Source organism: Pungitius pungitius, chromosome 12, assembly GCF_949316345.1.
Source record: "Pungitius pungitius chromosome 12, fPunPun2.1, whole genome shotgun sequence".
NCBI lineage: Eukaryota > Metazoa > Chordata > Actinopteri > Perciformes > Gasterosteidae > Pungitius > Pungitius pungitius.
In genome coordinates this window covers 17,605,906-17,629,327 of record NC_084911.1, presented here as the reverse complement: position 1 = coordinate 17,629,327, position 23,422 = coordinate 17,605,906, and the positions used below count along the sequence as shown (strand labels likewise).

At 41.3% G+C, this 23,422-nt stretch overlaps 4 protein-coding genes across 4 annotated transcripts; all 4 read right to left on the bottom strand.

The window, feature by feature from the left end:
* Nucleotides 1–1,753: 1,753 nt before the first annotated feature.
* On the bottom strand, nucleotides 1,754–6,008 carry LOC119220297 (zinc finger protein 333-like). The gene is made up of 2 exons (XM_037476200.2): nucleotides 5,238–6,008; nucleotides 1,754–3,310 (listed from the first exon to the last, which is right to left on the bottom strand). The coding sequence occupies exons 1-2, from the start codon at nucleotides 5,428–5,430 to the stop codon at nucleotides 2,646–2,648; spliced, it is 858 nt and encodes a 285-aa protein (XP_037332097.2). The 5' UTR covers nucleotides 5,431–6,008; the 3' UTR covers nucleotides 1,754–2,645.
* Nucleotides 6,009–7,641: 1,633 nt separating this feature from the next.
* Nucleotides 7,642–10,209, bottom strand: LOC119220279 (uncharacterized). The gene is made up of 3 exons (XM_037476175.2): nucleotides 9,938–10,209; nucleotides 9,461–9,750; nucleotides 7,642–8,853 (listed from the first exon to the last, which is right to left on the bottom strand). The coding sequence occupies exons 1-3, from the start codon at nucleotides 10,128–10,130 to the stop codon at nucleotides 8,113–8,115; spliced, it is 1,224 nt and encodes a 407-aa protein (XP_037332072.2). The 5' UTR covers nucleotides 10,131–10,209; the 3' UTR covers nucleotides 7,642–8,112.
* A 2,756-nt stretch (nucleotides 10,210–12,965) lies between these two features.
* LOC119220274 (gastrula zinc finger protein XlCGF28.1-like) lies at nucleotides 12,966–17,510 on the bottom strand. Its single transcript, XM_037476165.2, has 2 exons — nucleotides 17,121–17,510; nucleotides 12,966–14,987 (listed from the first exon to the last, which is right to left on the bottom strand). Exons 1-2 carry the CDS (start codon nucleotides 17,311–17,313, stop codon nucleotides 13,714–13,716), a joined length of 1,467 nt encoding a protein of 488 aa, XP_037332062.2. The 5' UTR covers nucleotides 17,314–17,510; the 3' UTR covers nucleotides 12,966–13,713.
* A 597-nt stretch (nucleotides 17,511–18,107) lies between these two features.
* LOC119220289 (gastrula zinc finger protein XlCGF17.1-like) lies at nucleotides 18,108–22,891 on the bottom strand. The gene is made up of 2 exons (XM_037476189.2): nucleotides 22,398–22,891; nucleotides 18,108–20,463 (listed from the first exon to the last, which is right to left on the bottom strand). Exons 1-2 carry the CDS (start codon nucleotides 22,588–22,590, stop codon nucleotides 19,529–19,531), a joined length of 1,128 nt encoding a protein of 375 aa, XP_037332086.2. The 5' UTR covers nucleotides 22,591–22,891; the 3' UTR covers nucleotides 18,108–19,528.
* Nucleotides 22,892–23,422: the final 531 nt, after the last annotated feature.

The following is a 23,422-nucleotide window of genomic DNA, read 5'->3' as shown; positions in this document are numbered from 1 at the left end:
AGTATAATCGGTCCTCCGAAACTCATCCAGCGGTGCAAAAAATAAGTGTAAAAATGCGTAAATTTTTTTTAATGTGTTATTTTTTGTGTAATTAATTAATCTTAATTCACATTGTAATTAATGAATCCTAATTAATGCGCTAAAGTTTCGGCCCTAGTTTAAACATATTTATTTTGCATTGTTGCCGTAATAACCCGCTCCATTTGCCATTAAATGTTTTGAATTCTTACCTTGACTGATTTTGCGTGTGCGGGAAAAAAAAAAAAAGAGCGCGGTGAACCAATCCACCCTCCGTCACCATCTCTGGTTCAAGAGAAAAAATCCACGCACCCATCGACCATTGAACAATGGAAGATAGATGAGCTTCGGGTGGAGGAAGACCTTCCCGACAACAGACTTCCAAGCACCGCAAATTATTCTAATGACTTAATCCTCCCCTCGCTTTGGAATGACGTTAGGGCGATTATGGGTGGAAATCTACGGGCAGACGTCATTCTCGAGCGTTGTTTACCATTGTGGCATCAGAGCGTTGAGGGTGGGTTTCTCCAGAGAGTGGGTTAACTTTGGCCTCCTTCAGAGAGTTGGGCAAAACAGCTAAATAACAGAACATTATTAATGAGACAGGTGAGGAAAGGAAAAAGGTAAGAACTTGGTTAGGAGACGGGGGGTGAAAGAGGGAAGCGAGGGAGGCGATAGAGGTAAAATAGTTGACAAAGTCACCCGGAAGAAGGGTCGAGTGGAGAGGAGGACTGGGGGGGGGTTCGAGGAGGTTTCTAGTGAAGATGTGGTAAAGGTGATTGCCGGCTTTGTGAGTAGGAGAGGAACTGACTTATGACTTACCTGTCTGGATGTTAAAGTCATTCAGGGGGATGAGCGGAGGGACATTTTTAGGGAAGTTGGACAGGAGGATGTCCATTTCATCCGAGAAATGACCCAAAGAGCCAGGCGGACGGTAAAGGACAACAATGTTTAATCGTACCGGGTGAGTAACTGTCCCAGCATGGAATTCAAAAGACAGTGGGGTGGAGGATGAAAAAGGGTAAGGAGAAAAGATCCATTTGGGTGAAATGAGCAAACACCTGTTCCACCACCCCTGCCGGTGGGTCTGGGTGTGTGCCTGAAGGAGAAGGCGGAGGAGAGGGCAGCTGTGGTGGACGTGTTCTCCGGTGTGATCCATGTCTCAGTGAGGGCGAGGAAGTCAAGCGACAGCTGGATAGCAAAGCCGGAGATGAAGTCCGCCTTGCGAGTAGCTGACTGGCAGTTCCAGCGGCCTCCTGTGACAAGGTGCTAGACATGTGTGGAGCGGGTGGCGTAGGAATGGGGGGGGGGGGGGGGGATGGATTACGATAGAGAGATCTAGTCTGAGGGCTGTAGTATCTGCAGGAAGAGATTCAAACAGGTACAGGGGCCAAACACGTTCATTATTAGCATTAAAATTGGCAGTCAAAGGCGCCCAATTCAGCCGCACAGAAGAGTCCCACAAAAGACTCACTTGTCTTTGTCCTGCTCGTCTTCGCGAAGCGAGACTTCACTGATCGCCTTCAGCAGAAACTCCTCAAAATGTTAAACCACCACCATGTGGACGCCCGGCTCGGTGACTACGTTTCGACAAACAGAGTTTTGAATGATTCAAGTCTGCTCTGCTCCAGAAAGGTGGGTCTTTACACAATATAGAAACATGAATTCTAAAAAAATAATAAATTTATTCACTTCTGCAAAAGAATAATAATTGACTCCATTTTCTTGTCAGCACCTGTGCTCGCTGAGCCATGTAAAATGACAGTGTGATTTTATTGTTTTGAAATACAAATATGTACTTGGCTCAAAATGCAGATGAAAAGACAACAGCCAACCTAAATCATCAAACCTGTTTCCCAGAAAAAAGGAAGAGGTAAATGCATGAACACATTACAGCCCTTCTGGTTTTTAAACACAACTTTGCACCGTAACATGGAACGCAAAAACATTTACACAAGACGGTTCAGTGATACGTTGATAATATGAAAGCCTGCAGAAACACAAATGGAACATAAAAATCAGTCAAGCGTTTCAACAGCAAACACGACGATAAAGACAGATAACGTGCCTCCTTACAATAGTTTGGCATTTGTGTGACCCTGTGACCTTTGGAGATGTTTTCTCTGAATATGAATTTACTGACCATCGGCCAGAACAGACAGCAATTAATTTTATTTTTAGCCCAAATTCAGAAATTAGCAGGGCTTCACAGTCTGGTCACATGTGACATCCTGTCCCAAAACCCTCACATGGGCAGAGAAAAAGACTTCCCCACAAATGAGAAAACAGGGAAAAGAGAGAACAAAAGGAGGTGGATCCCTCTCAGGATGGAGAGAATGCAAAGATGAGTTTCACCCAGGTAACAACCTGATGAGCCTCTGGATCCCAGATACAAAGCCTCTGACAGTCGTTTGTAACTGTGAACATGAAAAAGTAGCTGCGAATCTGTCCACCTTTATAGTTCTGCAGAGGGTTTTCAAAACTTGCATGCGCAACAGTGACGTCACCAGGAGAGGGTTGATGGAGTCAGAGGGGATTCTCATCCATGTTGGCTTTCACGTGTCCTTTCAGTTTTTGACGTTGATGCGCTTTCGTGTGTCCACTTTAAGTGAAACGTCAACCACCATCTAAGAAGCTGATAGGTGAAATCTTATGTGCGTCTTCAGATCTCCAATTTCAGTGAAACGTTCTCCACACTCCAAGCAGCTGAAAGGTTTCTTCCCTGCGTGCCGTCTGATGTGTCTCTTCAGACTTCCATTTTGAGTGAAACATTTACCACACTCTGAGCATCGGAAAGGTTTCTCTGATGTGTGGGTCATCACGTGTCTCTTCAGCATTTTAATGCAACCAAATCTTTTCTTACACAAAGAACACATTAAAGTTTTCTCACTTGTTCTACATCTTGAATTACTGACAGAATCTTTACCATTATAGGAGTTTAAATCTGTCTGCGGTTCTCTCGTATCATTCCAATCATCACTGTCATCAGTCTCAGAAGAGTCTCCAGTCTTCTCACCGGTATCGGTTTCTGAAGGAGACTCCGTAACAGAGTTCCCGTCTGGTTCTGGTCCTCTACAGTCCTCTCCATCCCCTTCTGTGTCCATCGGTTCAGTGTGTCTCTGATGAAGCTGAGAGGACGGAGTTTCAACTTCACACTTCACAGGAATGAGTGAGACCTTCATGTCAGCCTCCTTTAGCCCTTGGAGCTCTGGGTCCTCCTGTTCCTCTTTAATGTGGGGGGGCTCTTGGTCCGTCTTCTGCTCTTCCTCAAGCACCAACAGCTTCTGGAGGCCTGTGGATAATACAAAAACACACAATATAGTGATTAAAGTGATATATAAATTACCATCCACTGAGCTAGCTCATTATTTTATGCCGTGACCTGGGTTGTTGAAACATTTTTGGGAAGTTTGACCCCTTAAATTTGGGAAACAACGATTAACGATCATTATCAGATTAAAACTAGACAAATACAGCTCACAGCTTACCGACTGAATATTCTAATCTGTTCATCACATGTTGATAACGTTATGGAAAACTAAAAGAGAAATACATTTCAGATTGTATTCTCATTATGTCCCTGTATTAAAAAGTGATTGAAGTGATGAACGTAATTCCTCTGACCACTCTCATCTTACATGTGGAAGAACAGGTTATGAAATCAATGGCATTGAATGAAGTCACTCTTTCTGGGTCCCTCCCATTCCTCCTGGTTCAGTATCCACTGAAGTGTCGGCCTTCACAGCTTTCGCTGCGTACTGGAGTGACGCAGAGTGCCAAGTGGTCGGCGGAAGGATCCTTTTTTAGTAGCGTTTAGTAGCGATCGGCGGGTCCCAAGACCATCGCCACCTTCCTATGATGAAATTTGTCTCGTACGTTTCCTTTTTTTCCCCAGAGTTTGTATCCTTATGGTTGAAACGCACTTATTCTAAGTCGCTTTGGATAAAAGTGTCAGCTGAATGACACGTAACGAACGGTCTGTCAATCTCTATCATTGCATCAACCAGACCTGCACGCAAAAATGAAATGATATTACATGTGGCGACAGATCACGTGACCTGCCGATGGGATCGTAGGAAGGTGCCGATGACCTTGGGCCCTGCGGATCGGATGATGGGAACATGGCGATAGTCACAGAGGCAACGTTAAAACAATATAGAATGGGACATATGTATTGGCCGCGCATGCTAAAACCATAACATGTTTTCCAGTGACGGCTTGTCCCCGGACGGGGGGGGGGGGGCAGTAGTCGGTCCGCTGGCTGCGGTCGGTTATCAAAACTTTGACAAAATGGCCCGCTTCAAACTTGATGAACACATACAGAACCCCTTTGTGTTCATTTCTAAAGCCTCACATTAAGACGTACTTCTTTTCATTTAAGACGCTGCCCTACTTGCAGGTCGCCGTGTTGTGCTACATTCTCAATAAAGTTAAATTATTTAAAGTAAAATAATAAAAACACACTTAGGGCAAACCCATGGTCGTAATTTCGCACCCGGCGCTACTGGCGTACGGACATAATACTCGTGGTTAACCCAAATGTTCAGCTATAGGGTTATAAGTTAGTTTACTATTTAGACTTTCTGGTATCCATTTTTGGGGGATTACAAATATGCATGAACAGTTTTTTTATTTTAAAACTGGAACATCTAACCAAGTCTGACTGGAGGTAAAACAAAGAGTTTTCGCTGAACCTTTGGAATTCTGTACAGTTTATGGTGATGGAGGATACGCATCAGCCTAAAGGGTCACGGGAGGGGCTTTGTGGAGCCCTCGGGTGTCAATTGTACCGCCACAGCCACATGTTACACACCTCATTAGAAGTTAGGTGGGTAGAAACATTAGCCAGGAATGTTGGACATACAAGTAAATGGTCATGGTTGGTTCATACATGGAATAGATCACTTTAAGGCGTTAGAAGCCATCAATTCTTGGCTTCACTTCGCTAAGAATATAATGACATTTCGGCACCTCTACTTGGCATCACAGTGAAGATATTTAATATTATTGTACTACATATTTGCCGCATTGCACTTGTTGGAGGCTCATTGAGACCAATGTTATGAGTCCAGTTCGGAGGATTAGAGCCCGTGTGGATTCATTTAGGTTGTAGGTCACTACGGTATCAGAGAGGTATCGATCCGGGGAGTCAGAGTCGTTTGATCATCGATAAACCATATTGATTTGAAGATGTCAGTGTGAAGAGAGAGAGAACCAACCTGCTCTTTGGATGCGGAATTCAGGGTTAAAAACAACGTGCGGGCGTTTCCTTAGCCGCTCGTTGTCCTCTTTTAATCTAGAAGCTTCTTCCTCGTACTCTGCTATCGTTCTTTCAAACAGCCCAAATATCTCTTCAGCAGCCTCCGTGATTCGCTGCTTTAATAAACATCTCAGCATTTGGCCTTTAGACATCTTCACTGAATCAGACACGTTTCCTCCAGAACTCGGACTAGCGCTGTGTTGCTAACTTTCTGCAGCTAGGAGAGAGGATTCAGAGGAAAAAGATCCGGAATCCGAACCGTCAGAGGTTTATCCAGACGTCCAGGGACTCTGGTGGATCAGGACTGATGGAGTTAACTTATTAACGTAACAAAGACACTCTGCTGCTTCTATGACCGATCGGCGCCATGTTGTTCTAAAGATCGTCTTCTTCTTTGCTTACTTCTTTCTTTCTTCTTCTGTGGTGTTTGACGGCGGCTTGCATCCGTTTTGATGCATTACTGCCGTCCTCTGGTTCCTTTTTGCTTCCTTTCATCGCGTTTCTTTCCATTTCTTTTAACTTCTTCTCTCCCGTTTCCTCCAATCAATTTTTACTGCTCACTTTGTTCTGAATATAAGTGTCTGCCCCTCGTCTCCTGGTCCATTTTTGTTGCCATATGTTACGACCCTACGGGTCGTGTCATGTGTTTGGTTTGGGACGTGTTCTTTTTCTCTCTCAGTCAGTGGCCCCTCCGCCCATGTCTCGGCTGCATGAGTGAGTGACCGCAGGTGTGCCTGATTAACACTCAGTGCCTGCAGGATAAGAAGCAGGGTTCGAAATGAGGGAGGGTCTGGGGGGGGGGGGGGTCCCTGGCCCCCTATAAGTCATTAGGGACCCCCTATAAGAATTTATTTTTAGATATTGGGGGGTCCCCGACAAATAATTTTAACATTAAAAATAATTGTGAAAAGGTCTTTAGTGACGTTTTATATTCATAACAATAATTTATTTATTTCCTAGCGCGATTGGGCAGCAATCAGGGCAGCCAATAGCATCACAGATTGTTGTTGTGGTCTAAGGCGCAGACACGTAGGTTATTGTTGAACGCGGCAAAAACAAAGCCTCACAAAGAGTTATGTTTATATCTCCATAATAATTGCTTTTTATGTAAAATATTTGGAGTTGGTGTTCCTATATCAAAAGTTGCATCAACTAACTTAGATACCCAGTGTAACGTAATGATTAGAAGAGTTTCTTGCTGTATGTCTACCTGTATCCTGCCGACTCCACATAACAACCTCCTTGACCCCCACCAGTGAGGCTTCAAGGCTCAGTTTGCAGCAGCTCCTCGCTAAATGCAACTTAACACTCCAAGAGTATGAAGGCTGCCTCAATGTCAAAACAAAGACTAATATGAGGAAAACAGCAAGGAGATTGAGAATGCAGTTGAAAAATATGAACAGATTGATGAATGGTGTAATCTTGCTCCAGAATCTGAGGTTGACAGGTTGGAACGTATTGCAGAACTGTAGGCAAGAGAGCCAGATAATGAAAATGTACATACAAATGTTCCAGAAGACACTAACCAGGCTAATGCTGTAACAGAAGCCAGAGCCATCAGAGAGCCTCCTGCATTTGATCCCACACTGCTACGGCAGATGTATCAGAACCTGAACCAGCAACAAGCTTGTCTATGTCCGAATTGTAGTCAGAGACTGGTGCGTAAAGCGTATCTGTGGCCTAAATCCTGATCAGTTTTTCTTTTACATCAATGGTGGTGCTGGAACTGGAAAGTGACATCTCATAAAATGCATCTACTCAGATGCATCCAAGATACTGTGCAAACTCCCCAGTGAAAGGGCGTCAGGTCTCAGACCAAAAGTCCTCAGGTGAAAGGGCTTCAAACCTCCGTCATTCTTAGACCAAACTCCGTCAAACCAAACGACATCAAACGAATGCCACGTGGCATATTTAAGAAAGCCGTGCAAGCGCACTTATCCCAGCAATGTTAACCTGGATTGACTTAGCTCCACCTTCTCATCCTGCCTCGGCAAACGTGCAACTGATCACACCAAGTCAAGCTGCGCCTTTTCAGTTATTAATAACAGTATTAGCCTACAGCCCGATGTAAATGAAGACCACATCGCGCCATCACAGCATTGATTATACACAGTTATGTAGGCCTATTGTTTGGGGTCTGTCTGAAAGGTGTGTTGCCATGTTTTACTTTTACTCCCTTGTCTGTGCGGCGTTGGAACAGGTTTTACAGAAGGGTCTCTGTCAGTCTGCAATGGGGCCAAAGTGCTTTGTATGGTATCATTTATCTTCTCCTTCTGACCAACTCGGGAAGCATGTTGAACGAGTTGCATACACAGGAACCTACTTATATTGTGGTATTTCTACTTTGACAAAAGTGTGACTTATTAAAAAAAACAGTTGGGTCTTTAAAGGGACCATGATCCCAACATCCACATTGGCATAAATACACACTAACCTGACAGGACACATCATTTGTGGAACCATCACTTTAATATAAAAAATAATCTTAACAGATGACCAAATTGGAGGCATGCAAGTTTTCCCCCTCCATAGTGAGACAGAATGTGTACATAGATAGATTTATCAAAACATCTACAGATCCATCTATGCAGAGAGAATCAGCGAGTGCCCCTACAACCTGGCTTCCATTTAACATGCCATTTTTTTTTAATCATCTCCAGCTGAGGACACACGGAACAAGACGAGTGAGAGGGAAGAACAAGCAGCTTGGCTGGTTGGTCTGTGAGAACCAACGTTTTGAAGTTAGCAGGTTTAACAGCCTCCTGCAGAAGCAGAAGCACACGCTAGGCTGAAGGATCTCCCACACTCCACTTGAGATCCGCTGACACAACTTCTCAAGCTTCAGCCAAAGCCGGTACCGTTGTTCTTCCGGGTTCTCTGTTCAGTTCAGTGTTTTCGGGCTTAAAGGGGCATCTGCGGGCATGTCTCCAAAGCTCCTTATGAATGTACATGCCTTGACAGTACATACAGTCAAGAAACTTTCCAGCTAGTGCTTTACCCTTTGGTTTCCTTTTCACTTTCAGTGGCCCTGTTCCAGCTTGTAAGACTGCAGTGTTGTGTCTAAGATTTCCCTTATTCCTCATCTTTTCTACTAATCTCTTGCGCTCCTTTGAGTGCTTCGGGAGGGAAAATGCTTTTACAATTTCAGCATCCATCCTGTGCGTTGTCAAATGGCGGGAAATTTTGCTTTGTGGTTTACCACAAACATAGCAGTAATTTTTTTTGGTCATGGTCAGGTGAGTTACTTGTGGTTTAAGCTCAACTTCACCCTTTTGCTTTATTGAGTCTTTGCGAGAATTCAATGTTTCAGCAGCATCGGAAACCATGTGATCCGCAAGAGATGGGCAGCCTTTTGATGAACTCTGCACAACTGGGATACTTTTGTTTGACCCTTGAGATGTTCCAACATCAGGCAGTACTGCTTGTACTTGAATCCGTCCGGCTTTCAACCGACGAGCTGTATTGGGGATGGTTGCATCTGGATCATAATCATCATCGTCATCATCGTTATCTTGTGTTTCCGAGTCTGGTATGTATTCCTCATCCGACATGTCCACCAGGTGATGCTTTTGACGCTGTAAAACAAATTGCGGTTGAATTTTTTGCAGTATTTTAACGTTGAAAAACATTCAGATACGTAATTTCAATGCGTAAATATTCAGTTCTAGGAATTCAATCTCCTTTTTCTTTCAAAACCCGATGACACAGATTTACTTCCATACAGTGATCACTTAGGGGGGGGGGGGGACACTGAGTGCGCTCTGGTTGCTGCTTTTTTTAATGTTTAAAGTACCGGTACTAAAAATATTCAGATTGGTATCGTTTTCAATAGTACTGGTACCGCGGTACCTTTCTAGTGCCAGTACCCCGTGCAACATTAGATGTAACCAGAAGAGGGTTGATTGGGTTAAAAAGGCCTCAAGTGGATTATCATCTGTGACTTTTAGATTTCGACCTCGAGTGAAATATTTACCGCACTGAGCAGCTGAAAGGTTTCTCTGATGTGTGGGTTATCATGTGTCTCTTCAGCTTTTTAATGGAACCAAATGTTGTTGTTTTTACATTCAGAACAGATACAGATAACAGTTTCTCACTTGTTCTACATCTCAAAGAACAGTTACCGTTCTTATGAGAGTTTAAACCTGACTACGGGTCCCTGGGCTCATTTAAATAATCACTGACCTCAGTCTCAGAAGAGTCTTCAGTCTTCTCATCAGTATCTGGTCCTGAAGGACCTGACTTGCTCTCAGGTTCTGGTCCTCCACAGTCCCCTCCATCAACTTCTGTCTCCATCTGTTCAGTTTGTCTCGGATTAAGCTGTGAGGACTGAACATCATCATCTTCAGTCTTTACAGGAGTTAAAGAGACCTTTATGTCAGCCTCCTCCGGCTCTTGAAGCTGTTCTTCTTTAATGTGGGGGGACTCGGGGTCCTTCTGCTGCTCTTCTTTAAGCACAAACAGCTGCTGTAGGTCTATGGATGATAACAGAATACACACAATATTTGCTTTAAACTCAAACATGAATTATTACGATCTACTCAGCTAGTTCATTAATGCTTTTACCTGGGCAGACAGAAGCGCTTATCTTTAGCCAACTTTACCAAAAGCTTCCCTTATATTGATTTCACTGATGTCAGTGTGAAGAGAGAGAGAACCAACCTGCTCTTTGGATGCGGACTTCAGGGTTAAAAACAGCGTGCAGATGTTTCTTCAGTCGCTCGTTGTCCTCTTTTAATCTAGAAGCTTCCTCCTCGTACTCTGCTATCGTTCTTTCAAACAGCCCAAATATCTCTTCAGCAGCCTCAGTGAGTCGCTGCTTCACTAAACATCTCAGCATTTGGGCTTTAGACATCTTCACTGAATCAGACACGTTTCCTCCAGATAAACTCCGTTAAACTCGGACTAGCGCGGTGTTGCTAACTTCCCTCTGCTTCCAGCTAGCATGCTAAGCTAACTCCGATAGTTTAGCAAAGAGGAAAGTGATCTCGAAAAAAGTTGAGCAGCTGAAAGTCCATCGGAGGTTTGTCCAGACGTCCAGAGACTCTGGTGGATCAGAACGGATGGAGATAACTGATACTTGATCAACGTAACAAAGACACTGTGCTAATTCTACGACCGATCGGCACCATGTTGTTCCGAGAGCTTCTTCTTCTGCGGTGTTTAACGGGTTGACGCATTACTGCCATCTTCTGGTTTCCAACTATTCCACTTTCCCAGAAAAACAGCGAGATCCTCCTTGTGGCAAGCAATGGCAACTGAGTGGCACCGTGTGGCACCTCGTGGCACGTAGTCGGTTGTTTCTGTTTGTATAACTTATCATTGTGTAACATGCCGTTCTCGTCTTTTTATGTAGTAAATATATGGTTTGAAAAATAACAGTTTTGATGTTAATGAATCCTTTCTACACATTCTGTGAAGCTTGATCTTTAGTGTGTTATTTGCCCCATTTCCCCAACACTTCAACTTTAATAAACGTAATTAAAAAATGTTTTTTTTTATACATTTAGTGGATAAATGTATAATAAATGTATAAAAAAAGTATGCATTTATTATACATTTATCTACTATTAAATTAATATTTCCATTACTTTTGGGAAGACAAAACGTAAGTTAAATGTTAGATAATTTAAAAAGAGAAGGAGCGAACAAACAAATCAAAGGCACGTGTTCAAAAATTGGAAGCCTGGATGGGGACGTCTGGAAGAATTCAGCCGAACAACTTCTCTCGTTCTGGTAGATTTATTTGTCAGATCACAGGTCAAGTAACAGCGCTGCGTTTGCAAAGGCAGGAGCAGTTCCATCGGCCCGCAGGCCGGAAGAACAACTAACTAAAATCAAAAAACACGCTGAAATTATTCTAAACATTGCTGAAAGAATAGAAAAAGCTGAAATATATTTAAAAATTGCTGAAAATACAAAAATGAGAAAAGCTGAAATATACTTGAAAGAATTGAAAAAAAACATTGAAATACTAGTAGTAATAGTAATATTAGTAATAGTAAAAGTCATTTTAGTAATAATACCAGTTGAAATAATAGAAGTACTACTAGAAGTACTAGAAATATTGGTAGTGGTTGTAGTACTATTTGAAAGAGTATTAATTATTCAACGAAACAGCTTCATGGTTAAATTACAGATAATCATTGCAACTTTTATTTTGAAATGATGGTATTGGGTGAGTGGGTGGAGGGGTTGAAAGACAGAATATTTGTTATTCAAACTAAGAAGTTGTTAATTGATAGGCCTCATCAAACATTACAGTAAGAATTGTGGGTCACAGAAAGAGCCCCAGCTAGTTGCCGTGACAACGGAGCAAAGTGCGGCCTCTAACGAGCACACAGGGGCAGACAGACAATGAGTTACTGAGAATCCACACCTCAAACAAATGCTTTCTGGAGCAAAACTATTTGGGGTAGTCAAAAAATAATGTGATTTTGAGAGACATAAGACTCTACCCAACGCATGAGTGTATAGCCGACTGCCTATACACACGTCTTCTTCTTAGTGGTGGAAAAGTACTCATTTGTGCTATCTATAAAACACAAATAACATACAAGAGTACGAATTATCTGTTGTGCACACTTCTGCACGCTTTGTGATTCTGTACAACTGTGCCTCTTCTTGCAACAATAACATTTTCATGCCCAGATGCGAATTGAACGTATTTTTCAGTTCATAAAGACTCATTACAGGGTAAATGTTTTTTCCACATGCATATTCACCAAAATACTTGGAGCTCCAGCAGCTGTCTCACAGAGGATCAGCTTTCTGGTTAGAGCCAGACCGTCATTGAACACAGGATGCTGCATTAACATAGAAATGCAATGAGCAAGTGATGAGTATCAGTGATATAGCTTGTGTTTAGTGATAAAGATTACTTTTCTTCAAGTACACACAGACACAATCATTTCACACGGCAGCAGTGTTGGGAAAGTTCACTTTCTACATGAACTAGTTCAAAGTTCAGTTCACACATTTTAAAATGAACTAGTTCATTTCATAGTTCAAACTTCAAAATATTTGAACTAAGTTCACAGTTACAACTAGTTCAGTTATTTTTTCCCACATGTTGCTGCAAGCTATTATTTTTCAAAATTATTGCCACAGCCCAGAACCACAGACAGTAATTATTTGATCAGTTTTAACACTGAAGCTATGCATCATATTTAATCTTCATATCCAATTTTGAATCCTTATCCAACCAGGGTTTACATTAGCATTGAGGGGATTGTTGCTTTAATGTTGCTGTCCATTCACTCCACACTAGCAGCAGCTGCAGCGTTCACCCCTACAGTACATTCTCAAACACATGCTGCTTGAATGGTCTTTTTTAAATAAGGAATAAAAACACGACAGTTATCATTAAGGTGCAAATGTTTGCAAAGAAAGGTCAGATTCCTCCCATCCTCACCGACCTTGTCAGTAACTTCATAAAACTCATTGAAATTATTATGCGCCGCCTCTTTGCTACACGCAGCTGTCGCCTCCATGCACTTCTCTTTTTTTTTGATGACGCGACGCTGGTGGCTGGTGTTCTCAGATCGGGTGTTTTTTCCGCTACTTATTAAGGCGCGTTTACGGTGTGTTTTCTATAGAAATCTGGCACCCCATTGAACGATGTTAACCTGAAAGAACGCGGCGTTCAGACACCAGAAGGAACGGGTTCACAGTAACGTTCATCGGGCATTAATGCAGTATGTTCAGTTCACGTTCGCCCAAAATATGAACGAGTTCATGAACTATCGTTCAATGAACGCGTTCAGGCACAACACTGCACGTGAAGTATGTATTTTATTTAGGTTGCACATTAGTGAAGGGCTACCAAAATACTCCAACCTACATAATGAAACATTCTCAAAAATACAAAAAATGTACAAGGGAATGAAAAATGACACCTGGAGAGTAAAGTACAAAGAGTGTGGGATTGAGCTATCTGGTACCATCAAACAAGCAAGAATAGAAAATCCCTGGCTATTTCTACTCTTAATTATGACAGGTCTAAAACAAAATATGAAATGTGATCGGCATACAGCAAGGATCATTATTAACCACACCCTAAAAACAGAAACAGTACTGGTCAAGACAACCACGTCTTCATGCTAATGCTAACTGTCGGTACACTTGGGACAATCTGACCCAGAACCCTTGCATCGGCACAAGAAAAAAAGAATAACAAGAGGGTCGCGTCAACGAGACAGTGAATCCCTCGGAGAAAAACTGACATTTGTTTGTAACATTAAAGAAGCTGTGAATATCTTTAAGTGTTCTACAAGAGAGATTTAAAACTTGCGTGTCCAAAAGGCTAAAAGGGATTGCCATGTGTAAGTTGTCATGTGGATTTTTAGCTTTTCGCCTCGAGTATAACATTTACTACACTCTGTCCAGCTAAAAGTTCTCACTTGTGTGAAGTCTCATGTGTGTTTTCAAATTTACACTTACAGAAAAACGTGTGTATTTAGTTTGTTCTCCTCACAGTGACATCTCATGTGTGCATTTAGTTTGCGTTTTTCGGTGAAACATTTACCACACGCTAAGCAGCTGAAAGGTTTCTCCTCAGTGTGACGTCTCATGTGTTTCTTTAACTCTCCATTTGTAGTAAAAGATTTACCGCACGCTAAGCAGCTAAAAGGTTTCTCCCCTGTGTGACATCTCATGTGAGTCTTTAGATGTGCACTTTGAGTGAAACATTTACCACAATCGGAGCAGCTGAAAGGTTTCTCGCCTGTGTGACATCTCATGTGTATCTTCAGACTATTACTCCGATAGAAACATTTTGCACACTCTGAGCAGCTGAAATGTTTCTCTCCAGTGTGATATCTCATGTGTGTCTGTATATCAGTGAAACATTTGGTACATTCAGAGCAGCTCAAAGGTTTCTCCTGTGAGTGACATCTCATGTGTTCATTCAGACGGCCCCTTGCACGGAAACATTTACCACACTCTGAGCAACTGAAAGGTTTCTCCCCTGTGTGCCATCTCATGTGTGTCTTTAAGCTACCATTTGCAGTAAAACATTTACCACACACCGAGCAGCTGAAAGGTTTCTCCCCCGTGTGCCATCTCATGTGAGTCTTTAGATGTGCACTTTGAGTGAAACATTTACCACAATCTGAGCAACTGAAAGGTTTCTCCCCTGTGTGACATCTCATGTGTGTCTTTAAGCTACCATTTGTAGTAAAACATTTACCACAATCTGAGCAACTGAAAGGTTTCTCTGATGTGTGGGTCATGATGTGTCTTTTCAGATATTTAAAGCTACCAAATGTTTTGTTACATTCAGAACAGATCAAAGGTTTCTCACTACATCTTGAACCGCTGACAAAAGCTTTATTATTAGAGTTTAAACCTGATTGAGGTTCTCTGGTCTCATCCCAATCATCACTGTCCTCAGTCTCAGAAGAACCTCCATTCTTCTCAACAGTTCCTGGTAATGAAGATCCATTTGGACTCAAGGTCTTCTCCGTTACTGGTCCGCCCCAGTCCTCTCCATCACTGTTTGTCTCCATCTGGTCAGTTTGTCTTTGATAAAGCTGAGAAGACTGACGTTGCTCTTCATCTTCTTCACCTTTCACAGGAGTGAATGAGATCTCCATGTCAGCTTTCTCCTCCTTAATGTGGCGGGGCTCTGTATCTTTCCGTTCCTCTTTAATCTGGGGGGGCTCTAGGTCCTCCTGCTGCTCTTCTCTAGGCACACACAGCTGTTGCAGGTCTATGGATAATAATAAAATGCAAACAAACAAGTATATAGTAATATATATAGAAAGATTATCATTGTTTTACCACCAGAAATGTAATAGAGCTAAACATAAAACTAGCACCATACTGCCTGAAATCAGTTCATTATATTGATAACGTAGCAGAAAAATTGCATCAAAACTAAAGTTGTATGAATAAAGTAGGGCTGTGATTACATTTTAAAAATGACCAATTAATTGCACATTAATCTCTATTAATGAATGATGTAATTACAATGTTGTTTTTAATAAATGATTCTCTTCTAAAGACGTAAAGGTGGTCTAATCATGGAATAAACATCATTTTAAACAATTTTTAAAATAGTACTCTAATCTCTTACTGCTTGTGAAATCTTAAATATAGACTAATTGTAAACTAAACAAGATGCAATCTGCCTCTGAGCTTGTGTATGTGTCCTCACTATTCTTTTTATTGTTTAAAAGGGACATAACTGGAATTTATTGAAAATTTGCAGTGTTTCATGGCATTTTCACACCTGTAGTTAGTTTGCTTTGTTCCAATTCGGGATTATTAGGACACAATATTTAACAGTGGACTAAACATTGTAAACTTATCGTAAGGTTTACACTTACATGTTGGAGTGCATTAAGTGTGCAGTGTAGTAAATCGGTGAGTTATTGTAGCCTGTGTTTTGGCTCGTTCTGAATAGTTAACATTAACCTCCACTCACCACTGTTCAAACAAGATTGTGGAAAAAATAATTGAATATCAACAGTTACGGGAGATCTACTCTAGCATAACAAAAACTATGATACTAAAGCCAACAACTGATAATTACAGCTGTTTTTCTCTTTCTATTTCAGTACGAAGCAAAGCCGCGTGTGAGTTTTTTCTTTCAGAGGCTCGTGCACCCTCAGGTCACGTCGCAGCGTCACGCTATTTTTCATCGAAAGTGGAAGATATTTCAACTATAACATCACATCTTAGTTTGCTTAAGTTATGGCAACCCGTGTCGTGTTTTTAAATTCACATAAGACTTTAGAACAAACTGCTCTTAGTTATAACGTTAACTCCACTGTTATAGATTCTAGCATCCCCCAAATCATGTCATATGCTCATGGCCTTGTACCCATTGTTCTACAGTTGCTTTGTTGATTAAATGTGCTTTGTACAATTATGGTGAATTTTCATTGAAAACAATATTCACTACATTTCTTTGTACCAAGTGTCATTTAGATGGTTAAGATTACCTTACGGCTGCCACTCCCATAAACAATCAAATGAAGGAGTCCCTAAACCCATCAGGAGCCACTTTTAATTAAGCTGTACATGCAGTGTTCTTTCAGTTTGTCAGTCTTCCTTAGCATACCACAATGACCGGAAAAAGAGCAGCGGTGGTTCTTGTGCTCCCAATGCGGACCGCAATGACCATTTTACTCTTGGGTGAGTGTGAGTGTCAGAGGTTAGCGTTTGGAGACTCGTGCGCTTCAGCCAGTTCACACGCCGTGTTCTTCTGTCATTTAACAAGGAGAGCATGGCCAGCTACTCGGACAGGTCTTTTGCTACTAGTTCAAAAGTGAAGACGTGGAAGGAAATACTAATGTGCACAGTGCTTCACATCTGCTCTGCACACATGCTCAAAGCTGTCACTCAGTCAATTAGGAGAAAAACCATCAGACCAAGGCTCAAAGGACGGTGCCACATTTGCCAGGTTGCAAAACATCTACATTGATAACCACAGCAATAAAAACCTTCTGCTCACTGTGTGCCGCCTTAACGGGAAAGCACAACACCAATAGTGTCGTGATTCATTTGAACAACTTGCAGGACTTATAATAAAGAAACGCAAGATTCCCGACGTGAGAGCGACAGGTCACATGACGGCCCCCTGTATCAGGAGGAAGATGATGAACAAAGGGAAAATGCCGACACAATTGTTGGCAAATCTACCGTTACTTTTGAGTTGTTTATGAGTTCTATTCCTTCTGTGGGTATGAGGACCTTCCAAAAACTGCTGTTCATGTTGTTGTTGTGTACTCTGAACCTTTGGTATTTGGTACAGTTTCGATTCGATACAGTCACGATGGAACTGAAGCTGCCTCATATTGATGTGACTGATGTCAGTGTGAAGAGAGAGAGAACCAACCTGCTCTTTGGATGCGGACTTCAGGGTTAAAAACAGCGTGCAGATGTTTCTTCAGTCGCTCGTTGTCCTCTTTTAATCTAGAAGCTTCCTCCTCGTACTCTGCTATCGTTCTTTCAAACAGCCCAAATAGCTCTTCAGCGTCCTCGGTGAGTCGCTGCTTCAATAAGCATCCCAGCATTTGGGCTTCGGACATCTTCACTGAATCAATAGCTCAGCACGCTATCGGCACATTCAGAGGGAAATGATCCAGAAAAAAAAACAGCTAAAAGTCAGTCAGAGGTTTGTCCAGACGTCCAGAGACAGATGGAGATAACTGATACTTGATCAACGAAACGAAACTACTCCGCTGATTCTACAACCGATCGGCGCTTTGTTGCTCTGAGATCCTCTTCTTCGTCTTCTTCTCCTTCTTTGGGGTTTATTGGCAGTTGGCAAACATCTATTTGATGCATTACCGCCACCACCTGGTGCGGAGTGTGGATCGGGATGTCTAGAATTCTCATACTCATAATAAAACTTACTAAATACCTAAATAAACACATAAATATTTTACACTTCAAATGGTGCTTGATGGCACTTACTTTTCAGAATACCTACTATAAATAAATGTCCCCTTTCCTTCCAATTAGCTGTCTCAAATCTTCATATATTGGATAGTGTAGAATAACATGTTAATGTTTGTTCTCGATTCCTTGTTTTACAAATATTACGCAACCTGATCCATTATCCCCCACTCTATCCCTGCAAATACCATTATATTATGCACCATGTCACAAAGCTCCAATCATTTTAAATTGGTTCCTTGAGCATGACAATGAGTTCACTGTACTAATATGGCCCCCACAGTCACCAGATCTCAACCCAATAGAGCATCTTTGGGATGTGGTGGAACAGGAGCTTTGTGCCCTGGATGTGCATCATGCAAATCTCCACCAACTGCAAGATGCTGTCCTATCAATATGGGCCAACATTTCTAAAGAATGCTTTCAGCGCTATGTTAAATCAATGCCACGTAGAATTAAGGCAGTTCTGAAGGAGAAAGGGGGTCAAACATATTAGTGTGGTCACTCATTTATTACTGCCATAATGTAATCTTGTCCATATGTAACATGTGTGGGTTGGAAATGGCAAAAGACTATTTTTTGCCATTTGTTTTTCCACATTTATTCACTTCAGCAAACAAAAATAGATATTCAATTCACAAATATCAAACACTATTTTGATATAAAAATGTGTACTCTGCTAAAAATGCAGATTAACAAACAATGACTGATAAAATAACCCGCACTTTCACCCGGAACCGGAAGTTTGCCGTCTGTGTTATTGTTTTTGATGGATCGTTTCATTAAAAATCATCCGCTGCCATCCTTTATGTTTAAAAGCCTTCGAAAGAATAGTCTGTGAGTATTTGTTTGACATAGACCATATAGTGATATAATAGTATTATTTTGTCCATTGGTAAGGTTGATTTTGTATGTGTTGCATGTTGTTGTTTCACCATACATACGTCTGCTACAGAAGCGTAGGAGCTCCATACAATTCAATATTCGTGTGTAACATCTCGCTCACTGGGGTTTTCTGTCTGTTTTAGTTTTACTCCAACTTGAATCGCTTATGTCAGTGCTGCAAAATAAAGCATTTGGAGCTTGGACGCTGATTCCTGACTCATTCTTTCAAATGGAGTTTGGCTAACTCAAGGAGAGCAGTACAGGTGGGACAGGTGTAAACTAAACTGTAAACTAAATCCATAGTCAGTTGTTTCTGTTTTTATATATACTACATTTGAACATACTGTTTGAATGAATTATTATAAAGAAATAAATTGTTGTAATGGTAATTTGTCATTTATACATTTATTACACATTTATCTATTATTTATTAGTATTTCCATTACTTTTGGGAAGACAAAACGTAAGTTAACCAATTTCAAGCACCAAAACAGCACTTATACCACCAGGTGGCAGTATAGATATATTCAAAAACATAAGTTGTTATCTTTACCCCTAATACATGAAACAGTACTGGTCAAGACAACCACGTCTTCATGCTAATGCTAGCTGTTGGTACACTTGGGACAATCTGACCCAGAACCCTTCCATCGGCACAAGAAAAAGAGAATAACAAGAGGGTTGCGTCAACGAGACAGTGAATCCCTCGGAGAAAAATGACATTTTTGTTTGTAACATTAAAGTAGCTGTGTATATCTTTAATATACAAGAGGGATTTAAAACTTGCGTGTCCAAAAGGCTAAAAGGGATTCCCATGTGTGAGTTGTCATGTGGCTTTTTAGCTTTTCGCCTCGAGTATAACATTTACCACACTCTGTCCAGCTAAAAGTTCTCACTTGTGTGAAGTCTCATGTGTGTTTTCAAATTTACACTTACAGAAAAACGTGTGTATTTAGTTTGTTAGCAGCTGAAAGCTTTCTCCTCACAGTGACATCTCATGTGTGCATTTAGATTGCGTTTTTCGGTGAAACGTTTACCGCACGCTAAGCAGCTGAAAGGTTTCTCGCCTGTGTGACATCTCATGTGTGTCTTTAGATGTGCACTTTGAGTGAAACATTTACCACAATCTGAGCAGCTGAAAGGTTTCTCACCTGTGTGCCATATCATGTGTGTCTTTAAGCTACCATTTGTAGTAAAACATTTACCGCACTCCGAGCAGCGGAAAGGTTTCTCCCCGCTGTGCCATCTCATGTGAGTCTTTAGATGTGCATTTTGAGTGAAACATTTACCACACTCTGAGCAACTGAAAGGTTTTTCCCCTGTGTGACGTCTCATGTGTGTCTTTAAGATACCTTTTGTAGTAAAACATTTTCCACACTCTGAGCAACTGAAAGGTTTCTCTGATGTGTGGGTGATGATGTGTCTTTTCAGATATTTAAAGCTACCAAATGTTTTGTTACATTCAGGAAAGATCAAAGGTTTCTCACTACATCTTGAACCGCTGACAAAAGCTTTATTATTAGAGTTTAAACCTGATTGAGGTTCTGTGGTCTCATCCCAATCATCACTGTCCTCAGTCTCAGAAGAACCTCCATTCTTCTCAACAGTTCCTGGTAATGAAGATCCATTTGGACTCAAGTTCTTCTCCGTTTCCGGTCTGCCCCAGTCCTCTTCATCACTGTTTGTCTCCATCTGGTCAGTTTGTCTCTGATGAAGCTGAGAAGACTGACGTTGCTCTTCATCTTCTTCACTTTTGACAGGAGTGAATGAGATCTCCATGTCAGCTTTCTCCTCCTTAATGTGGCGGGGCTCTGTATCTTTCCGTTCCTCTTTAATCTGGGGGGGCTCTAGGTCCTCCTGCTGCTCTTCTCTAGGCACACACAGCTGTTGCGGGTCTATGGATAATAATAAAATGCAAACAAACAAGTATATAGTAATATATATAGAAAGATTATCATTGTTTTACCACCAGAAATGTAATAGAGCTAAACATAAAACTAGCACCATACCGCCTGAAATCAGTTCATTATATTGATAACGTAGCAGAAAAATTGCATGAAAACTAAAGTTGTATGAATAAAGTAGGGCTGTGATTACATTTTAAAAATGACCAATTAATTGCACATTAATCTCTATTAATGAATGATGTAATTATAATGTTGTTTTTAATGAATGATTCTCTTCTAAAGACTAAATCTTAAAAGTAATACGTAATCCCTTACGAATATGTGTATTTTGTTGTTGTTCAATTGTTATTTTGAACCCAAAACTACACACATTTGATTATCTTTGAGACAGAATTGTGGAACATGTTGAACTAGCAACTCTTCTAATGAGCTAATAAACACCCCCCTGGTCGGCTGAAGCATTTACCCAACTATTAGCGTGTTTGCCCGATTACTACACCCCCCCCCCCACCCCGCTCCCCTTAAGACGTGTAGGTCCGTGAGCCGATTGGTTCCCTACGCGTATGAGAAAAAAAAATGTAAAAGGTGGTCTAATCATGGAATAAACATCATTTTAAACAATTTTGAATATAATACTCCAATCTCTTACTGCTTGTGAAATCTTAAAAATAGACTCATTCTAAATTAAACAAGATGCAGTCTGCCTCTGAGCTTGTGCACGTGTTTATCTGTGAGTTATTGTAGCCTGTGTTTTTGCTCGTTCTGAATAGTTAACATTGACCTCCACTCACCACTGTTCAAACAAGATTGTGGAAAAAATAATTGAATTTCAACAGTTACGGGAGATCTACTCTAGCATGACAAAAACTATGATACTAAAGCCGTGATAGTTAACGCTCTGTTTTTCTCTTTCTATTGCAGTACGAAGCAAAGGCGCGTGTGTTTGTCCTTCAGAGGCTCGTGCACCCTCAGGTAAAGGAGTCAGACAGAGCATCCTCAACATGCTGTTCACTGGTCATCTTCTTGTCACTTTTAAACACATATTTGCTCTTACATTTTGTATTACTATTTAATGTATCCATTATGATGATTACATTGGTATTAACTTGTTACTCAAATACATTTGAAGTTCAAAATCCAAATTTATTGAATGGAACTAAATGGTCACACGTTGTAGCGAAAAGGAATACTTGCCTCTGTTTCCACGCTTCTACACTGTGGTAAATAATTGTTAAATTAGTCGTCGAATCGAGAAAAATAATCGTTAGATTAGAGTTGCAGGCCTACTGTATTCAGTGCAGTGATTGGCTGGTGTAAAAAGACGCATGTGCGACGTCTTTCCTGGACCGGTCGCGGTATGGCAACAAGGATGCATCATACAGCTCGGGTACCGCTGTGACGACGTGGAGCATCTCGTCGCTGATAGGCTATCACGTCGCAGCGTCACGCTATTTTGCATCGGAAGTGGAAATATTTCAACTATAACGTCACATCACAAACTGTGTCGTGTTTTTAAATTCACATAAGACTTTAGAACAAACTCTTAGTTATAACGTTAACTCGTCTGTAATGGCTTTCAGGTGGACTCTTTTTTTATATATATTTTATACTTCATATTATGTACAGAAATGGATGAAACCCAAATATTCAACTTTATGGTTATACGTTTGTTGTGAATGTATTGTTATCTTTTTAGACTTTCCTGTATTCATAAGTGAGGGTTTACTAACACTTTTAGTTTGAAAACTTGAATAGAAGCTACTGTGATTGGAAGTAAATACAAACAAGTTTCCTCTGAACCTTTGGTATTTGGTACAGTTTATTCTGACGGAGGATAACCATCAGCCTAAGAGGTCACGATGGAACTGAAGCTGCCTCATATCGATGTGACTGATGTCAGTGTGAAGAGAGAGAGAACCAACCTGCTTTTTGGATGCGGACTTCAGGGTTAAAAACAGCGTGCAGATGTTTCTTCAGTCGCTCGTTGTCCTCTTTTAATCTAGAAGCTTCCTCCTCGTACTCTGCTATCGTTCTTTCAAACAGTCCAAATATCTCCTCAGCGTCCTCAGTGAGTCGCTGCTTCACTAAATATCTAAACATTTGGGCTTTAGACATCTTCACTGAATCACAGACACGTTTCCTCCAGATAAACTCCGTTAAACTCGGATTAGCGCTGTGTTGCTAACTTCGGTCTGTTTCCAGCTAGCATGCTAAGCTAACTCAATAGCTTAGCATGCTAGCGGGAGATGATTCGGAGGAAAAATATTCAGAAAAAAGGGAGCAGGTGAATGTCCATCAGAGGTTCATCCAGACCCCCAGAGACTCTGGTTGATCAGACCCGTTGGAGATAACTAATACTTGATTAACCTAACAACTATTTTCCGAGGTGTTGAAGATAGACGTCATTTTACTAAAAGTAAGCTACAGTGAAGAACATCGCTTCCGGGTCTCGTCCCGTCAAAATAAAATATCCGTTTTTTCGCAACGTCTTTTACATGTCGACCACAACATATGTCTTGTTAGATCATTTAAAAAGACAAGGAGGGAGCGAACGAATCAAAGGCACGTGTTCAAAAATTGGAAGCCTGGATGGGGACGTCTGGAAGAATTCAGCCGAACAACTTCTCTCGTTCTAGGAGATTTATTTGTCAGATCACAGGTCAAGTAACAGCGCTGCGTTTGCAAAGGCAGGAGCAACTAACTGAAATCAGGAAGAACATCGTGTTTTATAACCCTTGTAACACAGAAGAGGAAAGATTTCTATTGGCCCTACACTGGTGTTGAGGGGGAGCAGGTTCTTTCCCCACCACACAAGACCCAGTCACATACGATTTAAGGGTCTTCTAATCGTAATGTAAACAAAACGTGTATGTGTGTTGTATGGTGCTTGGTGTGTCCCTAACTCCCTCCTTGTCAGACTTGTGTCTGCCTGCTCGGCACATCCTGC